Here is an 8420-nt window from a genome sequence, read left to right as displayed (position 1 = left end):
GTAACTGAGGTTGGCCTAATATTAGGCTTGTGAAGGATTGATGACGATTATCATCCTATCGCAGCAAGCTATCGATGTAGAGCAAGGGTTTACTATCATCAGATTGTTGCTTCACTATTTTCTGTAGCATCAACAATGGATTAAGCCGATATCATATGATTGCATGTTGTAACAGGCCAAAATTTTGGTAACACGCTAGGTTCAATTGGATCTTAGGCATCAATATGCTTCCTTGACATTTGCCAATCTTTACTTCCATTAGTGTACATAGAGATTTGTTTTAGGTTTACTTCTTTTCAACTTCCTTCTTTATTTGCAATGTCAACGTCACAAATACATCTATCTGAATGAATGAAAGAGAATTACATCTCTTTGTGGAATCAATTTGTTTTCTGTATAACTGTATTCATGATTCACCATTCTTTTCCCAGTGAGTTCTCTTTAAGATGCTAAGTAATTATGTTGAATTTCATATGTAATTCCACTAATAAGAATCGCCCTAATCTATGGTGGAATCTCCCATAGACATCATAGAACCTACTATAAATAAAGTTCATGTGTTAGTTTAACATCATGCAAATACATGATCCTATTCAGTATTTCAATCTTGATCGACTTACCTGTTAGGTGAACTCATGACTTGGTTTCTTACTATGTTAAAAGAAGTAGATTTTTCTTCAAATTTAACTATGGTTCTTATCCTTTCTATAGGAACCATGATTAGGTTGTTTAAAGTCAAGGAAAAGCAAAAAGAAGAGGCGAAAAATGCAAACGGAAATGGATCCTTTAAGAAGCAAAGTGCAGGGGAATTGCGTGTTCATAAGGGTAAAACCTTTTATCTATATAATTTCAACCAACATAATGACTTTATATCTTGTATTTCTATAAATACTAATATATATATATATATATATATATATATATATATATATATATATATATATATATATATATATATGCTTACGTTTAACACGTTACATTTTCTAGACATAAGTGAACTAAACCTACCAAAATCATGCACCATTTCATTTCCAAATGGCAAGGACGACTTAATGGCTTTTGAGATCACCATTAAACCCGATGAAGGGTATTACATGTACGTTTTCCTTTAAATCCTTTTCTTTTATAAACTTTCCATATACATATAATCTTGCTTTATAACTTATATGTGTTTATTTATGTTATAGGGGTGGAAAATTTTTGTTCACTTTCAATGTTGGTGCTACCTATCCACACGAGGCGCCAAAAGTCAAGTGTAAAACCAAGGTAAAAAAAATGTATTCTTCTCATTTATTATTTGAGTATTTACTTTTTGTTAAAGTTACGCATTGAGAAATATATATAAAATATCAGGTGTATCATCCTAATATTGACTTGGAAGGAAATGTTTGCCTCAACATCTTAAGAGAAGATTGGAAACCCATCCTCAACATAAACACAATTGTTTACGGATTGTATCATCTTTTCACGGTATGATTCATGTAAAATACTAGCATTCAGTACTGACAGTAGTACCGTACTGATAGTACTTGCATACAATACTGGCAGTACTATACCAGGATTGGTGACTGGTATAGTACTGCAAGTATCTGGGAACTAAAACTTTAAAAATATTTATCTATATTGTTGTAAATGGATATGTTATAATTAATTAAGTGTATACAGGAACCGAATTATGAAGATCCTTTAAATCATGAGGTTGCGGGTGTTTTAAGGGACAACCCGAAAGTGTTCAAATCAAATGTGAGGACAACAATGGGTGGGGGACGTGTGGGAGACACTTATTTCACAAAATGTATCTAATAATTTCGGTTGGTGAATTTTATTAAGTTAATTATTATTAGAAAGTTGACATTTTAAAAGGCTTGACTGATGAAATATATGAAATTAAGTTGGATTTACATAAGGGTTTATGTTATTGTTTAACAACGAATTTTTTGTATGTTGTTATTTAGTCTCAAATAGAAGGTTGTTCTCACATCTCCATAGTATCCAAAAGTAAACTATTGATTGGCGATCATAGATCTATGAAATTGGTAAATCTTCAATGTGTCTAAAGTAGAACTCGATTGAAGATGTGTGGTATAACATAAAGAAGTAACCATGAAATCTCTTGTATTAGATAAACGCTAAACCCATATGTCATTGTTATCATTGGTTTGGAATCCATGAAGCGTTTAGATGGGTGCCCAAATAGAATCGATGGGAAACCATATACCCTTTATTATTCTCAAGAACACATATTTGAAGAATAACTTCACATAAGCCATATAGGTTTATCTCCCTTCGACCAATCCTTCAAAATTTACATGGATACTTTATTCCTAAGAACCATAATAGCATTTCCAAGACATCCTAAAACTCCATTTATCCTCCGATTTTCCTCCAACCTTATCTCATTTCTATCTCTATTTTGGGACAGAGGAATAGTATCACATCAAATATGTAAGAACATTATTCATTTCTTCTAAAACAGAGTTTGAAATTTCATTGCCGATTTTAGTCTTTTTCTTTTGTTTTATACATTTATAGTTTATTTTTATCTATTAATTATAATTTAAATGTAACATTTAATATTTATACTATTTTGTTATGTATTAAATTTTATTAATTACTTATATATATAAAGCTTGTTTTTTGTGTATTAAATTCATATAAAAATTTAAATACATATTGAAATTTTAAAACACACTTGTAATAGCTTATTTAAAAGTGTCAATGTATAATATTTCTATAAATGCATGTATAATATTAATTTTAAAGTTTTTATGTGCAATATTTATATAAATACATGTATAATATTTACTTATAAGTGTTTTATAAATATAACATTATTTATTTAATATTTTTGTAATGAAAAAAATTGATTATAAATATGTTAAAAGTTAATTATTAAAAGGGTGTATTTAAATATATATATATATATATATATATATATATATATATATATATATATATATATTATTTTGGCGACTTTCCTTTCCTGTAAAATAAATCTTATAAAATTTTACTCCATTCCCATCTGTTTTGTGTGCGATTTCTAATTTTCTGTCGTTCGTGTAACGGGCATCCACCTCCGAGGGCCACCCACCGCTTCTTTGCTCCGTCGATTAAACATCCGGCTACGGTTGAATCTCGTTCATCCATCCAAACCTCACGCAGAAGTTCCTAACAATCATAAGTATCTTCGCTTTCTATTTTTTTTTTATTATCAGCTAGGGTTTCGATTGAAAACAGAACATCACGTTTATTGTTTCTATGATCGTTCTTCTTTCATAATTAGAAATCGATTTTGTAGTGTACATTGTTTTATGGTAAACTACATGATTAAAAATCATCAAGTGGTTGTGGTCCTTGCATTCGAGAATAAGTTAGGGCATTCCGATCGGTAACTGAGGTTGGCCTAATATTAGGCTTGTGAAGGATTGATGACGATTATCATCCTATCGCAGCAAGCTATCGATGTAGAGCAAGGGTTTACTATCATCAAATTGTTGCTTCACTATTTTCTGTAGCATCAACAATGGATTAAGCCGATATCATATGATTTCATGTTGTAACAGGCCAAAATTTTGGTAACACGCTAGGTTCAATTGGATCTTAGGCATCAATATGCTTCCTTGACATTTGCCAATCTTTACTTCCATTAGTGTACATAGAGATTTGTTTTAGGTTTACTTCTTTTCAACTTCCTTCTTTATTTGCAATGTCAACGTCACAAATACATCTATCTGAATGAATGAAAGAGAATTACATCTCTTTGTGGAATCAATTTGTTTTCTATATAACTGTATTCATGATTCACCATTCTTTTCCCAGTGAGTTCTCTTTAAGATGCTAAGTAATTATGTTGAATTTCATATGTAATTCCACTAATAAGAATCGCCCTAATCTATGGTGGAATCTCCCATAGACATCATAGAACCTACTGTAAATAAAGTTCATGTGTTAGTTTAACATCATGCAAATACATGATCCTATTTAGTATTTCAGTCTTGATCGACTTACCTGTTAGGTGAACTCATGACTTGGTTTCTTACTATGTTAAAAGAAGTAGATTTTTCTTCAAATTTAACTATGGTTCTTATCCTTTCTACAGGAACCATGATTATGTTGTTTAAAGTCAAGGAAAAGCAAAAAGAAGAGGCGAAAAATGCAAACGGAAATGGATCCTTTAAGAAGCAAAGTGCAGGGGAATTGCGTGTTCATAAGGGTAAAACCTTTTATCTATATATTTTCAACCAACATAATGACTTTATATCTTGTATATGCTTACGTTTAACACGTTACATTTTCTAGACATAAGTGAACTAAACCTACCAAAATCATGCACCATTTCATTTCCAAATGGCAAGGACGACTTAATGGCTTTTGAGATCACCATTAAACCCGATGAAGGGTATTACATGTACGTTTTCCTTTAAATCCTTTTCTTTTATAAACTTTCCATATACATATAATCTTGCTTTATAACTTATATGTGTTTATTTATGTTATAGGGGTGGAAAATTTTTGTTCACTTTCAATGTTGGTGCTACCTATCCACACGAGGCGCCAAAAGTCAAGTGTAAAACCAAGGTAAAAAAAATGTATTCTTCTCATTTATTATTTGAGTATTTACTTTTTGTTAAAGTTACGCATTGAGAAATATATATAAAATATCAGGTGTATCATCCTAATATTGACTTAGAAGGAAATGTTTGCCTCAACATCTTACGAGAAGATTGGAAACCCGTCCTCAACATAAACACAATTGTTTACGGATTGTATCATCTCTTCACGGTATGATTCATGTAAAATACTAGCATTCAGTACTGACAGTAGTACCGTACTGATAGTACTTGCATACAATACTGGCAGTACTATACCAGGATTGGTGACTGGTATAGTACTACAAGTATCTGGGAACGAAAACTTTAAAAATATTTATCTATATTGTTGTAAATGGATATGTTATAATTAATTAAGTGTATACAGGAACCGAACCATGAAGATCCTTTAAATCATGAGGCTGCGGGTGTTTTAAGGGACAACCCGAAAGTGTTCAAATCAAATGTGAGGACAACAATGGGTGGGGGACGTGTGGGAGACACTTATTTCACAAAATGTATCTAATAATTTCGGTTGGTGAATTTTATTAAGTTAATTATTATTAGAAAGTTGACATTTTAAAAGGCTTGACTGATGAAATATATGAAATTAAGTTGGATTTACATAAGGGTTTATGTTATTGTTTAACAACGAATTTTTTGTATGTTGTTATTTAGTCTCAAATAGAAGGTTGTTCTCACATCTCCATAGTATCCAAAAGTAAACTATTGATTGGCGATCATAGATCTATGAAATTGGTAAATCTTCAATGTGTCTAAAGTAGAACTCGATTGAAGATGTGTGGTATAACGTAAAGAAGTAACCATGAAATCTCTTGTATTAGATAAACGCTAAACCCATATGTCATTGTTATCATTGGTTTGGAATCCATGAAGCGTTTGGATGGGTGCCCAAATAGAACCGATGGAAAACCATATACCCTTTATTATTCTCAAGAGCACAGATTTGAAGAATAACTTCACATAAGCCATATAGGTTTATCTCCCTTCGACCAATCCTTCCAAATTTACATGGATACTTTGTTCCTAAGAACCATAATAGCATCTCCAAGACATCCTAAAACTCCATTTATCCTCCGATTTTCCTCCAACCTTATCTCATTTCTATCTCTATTTTGGGACAGAGGAATAGTATCACATCAAATATGTAGGAACATTATTCATTTCTTCTAAAACAGAGTTTGAAGTTTCATTGCCGATTTTAGTCTTTTTCTTTTGTTTTATACATTTATAGTTTATTTTTATCTATTAATTATAATTTAAATGTAACATTTAATATTTATACTATTTTGTTATGTATTAAATTTTATTAATTACTTATATATATATATATATAAAGCTTGTTTTTTGTGTATTAAATTCATATAAAAATTTAAATACATATTGAAATTTTAAAACACACTTGTAATAGCTTATTTAAAAGTGTCAATGTATAATATTTCTATAAATGCATGTATAATATTAATTTTAAAGTTTTTATGTGCAATATTTATATAAATACATGTATAATATTTACTTATAAGTGTTTTATAAATATAACATTATTTATTTAATATTTTTGTAATGCAAAAAATTGATTATAAATATGTTAAAAGTTAATTATTAGAAGGGTGTATTTAAAATATATATATATATATATATATATATATATATATATATATATATATATATATATATATATATATACTATTTTGGCGACTTTCCTTTCCTGTAAAATAAATCTTATAAAATTTTACTTCATTCCCATCTGTTTTGTGTGCGATTTCTAATTTTCTGTCGTTCGTGTAACGGGCATCCACCTCTGAAGGCCACCCACCGCTTCTTTGCTCCGTCGATTAAACATCCGGCTACGGCTGAAATTTTGATTATATGTTATTAAAATTTTATTTCACATTTTTTTCCTTTTTTTTTCGTTTATTCTTATTGAATTTATTTTTCATTTTTTTTTATATTCAATAATGATAATTTCTTGATAAAATATCATTATTTTTTTACTAAAAATATCTTTATTTTTTGTTGAAATATCATTATTTTTTACTGAAAATATCTTTATTTTTTGTTGAAATATCATTCATTTTTACTAAAATATCATTAATTTTTACCGAAATGTTATACATTATTAAATTTTACGTATTAAAAAGCTATTTTCGGTTTATAAAATTAGTTTATTTTAATTTTTTAATATCTGCAGCAGTATGCAGATGTTAAAAAAAACAAACACGCTTCTTATTATAGTCTGCAGCCGTTTGGTCCACCTCTTCTACTGCAGAGGGTTGCAGAGGTGGTCCGCAGACTTTGTGAATTTTTGTTTCAGAAAATTAAACAGCACCTTAGAGAATAAACTTCCTATGCCAGGACCTCATTTATCCTATCCGCCATGACATGAACCTATTTAATTTAAGAGGTGTTTTTTTTTAACGATCCGCGCAATCATTTTTGTCTGCGCCGCACAGACATATGCTCTCGTAAAGTGTTGTCTTTTGGAAATATGCATAACAAAAAATGTCTACGCAAGGCATTGTTGGCGCAGATATGGATTACTGTCTTCAAAGATCTTTAGAACCATTTTAAGCTTAAAAAAACATGGACCACCATGCAGTTTTTTTTTTTTTTTTTTTTTTTTTTTTTTTTTTTTTTTTCTTTTTTTTTTTTTCTGAAAAAGCACTTTTAATGTTTATCATATGAAATTAAGTTTGAAAAATCAATTTATTTCAACAACTGAACACGTTAAAAACAAACAGTTTTTTTTATTGCAGATTGCAAACATTTGTTCCACCTCTTCTGCCACAGATACTTGCAAATGTGGTCCGCAGACTGCAGATATTTTGGTTTCAAAAAAACAAACAACACCTAAGTGATTAGGTGTTCACTCATATTTCCCAAGAGAAGGTATTATGATCACTTTTTAAGTCTTAAAATCGCCAAAAGAGCATAAAAAATGAGGAAAAATAATCCTTATACTTCCCCGTACCGATTTGAGAAGTGTAAAGAAACACCCAATAGATAAATCATCAACTTTCCAATGAGAAATCTTACGACTAAAATTTTGAAGAATCGGTATGCAAGCCTTCTTTTTAGTCATATTTTGAAGAATCGGAATTGTTAGTTTTTTTTTTCTAACCTCATGTCAATTACACCAGTCAATTGAAGAGAAATGAGTTGTGTATACTATTCGTTGAACTTGTTGAAGTTTTCGCAAAATATTTATTTACGAATTATAAAACACGAAGTAGGAGAAGCTATGGGAACAACCATATCTAGAACATGTTCCTCTCATCATCTATTGATGGAGGCCTTCCAAATCGTAATAGCATGACATGAACCAGATGCAGATGCCAGTCTCCACTCTCCATAAGGCTTTGGGGATTTCAACCAATCTAACCTTTTATTATTTTTCCAACGATTACCATAGCCTTGATGGCCAATATGACATGGTATTAACCTTGATTAAAATTAAAAATATAGGTGTCATGTTTAGTTTGATACCATATAACCAAAATCCAAAATTTATAAAATTTGATAAAAGTACACTACAAAAGGATAATTTGATAAATGTATTTTATAAATTAAATATCAATATCAATAAAATAAAATAAATAAGTAGTTATCAACAATGACCGCCACATGAACAGAATATGTCAAATCAACATCAAAAGCTATAAAACTTCATATTTAATGTTATAATAACATATTTTGAACATGGTAGTTTGTTACCATCCTACACAATATCTACACAATAAAAAGCCTAAAGTGAGTGAACGAGAAGATACAAAATAGTCCTAAATTGAGTGAACGAGAAAATACAAAATA

General features: G+C 29.8%; 2 protein-coding genes across 2 annotated transcripts; both read left to right on the top strand.

Moving 5' to 3' along the window:
* The first annotated feature begins 713 nt into the window (after positions 1 to 713).
* LOC145029166 (putative NEDD8-conjugating enzyme Ubc12-like) lies at positions 714 to 1803 on the top strand. Its single transcript, XM_078977769.1, has 5 exons — positions 714 to 825; positions 988 to 1096; positions 1188 to 1266; positions 1354 to 1470; positions 1666 to 1803. The coding sequence occupies exons 1-5, from the start codon at positions 717 to 719 to the stop codon at positions 1801 to 1803; spliced, it is 552 nt and encodes a 183-aa protein (XP_078833895.1). The 5' UTR covers positions 714 to 716.
* Positions 1804 to 3070: 1267 nt separating this feature from the next.
* Positions 3071 to 5115, top strand: LOC145029165 (NEDD8-conjugating enzyme Ubc12-like). Its single transcript, XM_078977768.1, has 6 exons — positions 3071 to 3181; positions 4100 to 4213; positions 4300 to 4408; positions 4500 to 4578; positions 4666 to 4782; positions 4978 to 5115. Exons 2-6 carry the CDS (start codon positions 4105 to 4107, stop codon positions 5113 to 5115), a joined length of 552 nt encoding a protein of 183 aa, XP_078833894.1. The 5' UTR covers positions 3071 to 3181; positions 4100 to 4104.
* Positions 5116 to 8420: the final 3305 nt, after the last annotated feature.

The sequence above is a fragment of the Lactuca saligna genome, chromosome 2 (assembly GCF_052625555.1).
Source record: "Lactuca saligna cultivar CGN05327 chromosome 2, ASM5262555v1, whole genome shotgun sequence".
NCBI classification, from domain to species: domain Eukaryota; kingdom Viridiplantae; phylum Streptophyta; class Magnoliopsida; order Asterales; family Asteraceae; genus Lactuca; species Lactuca saligna.
This window is presented reverse-complemented; position numbering and strand designations above follow the sequence as displayed.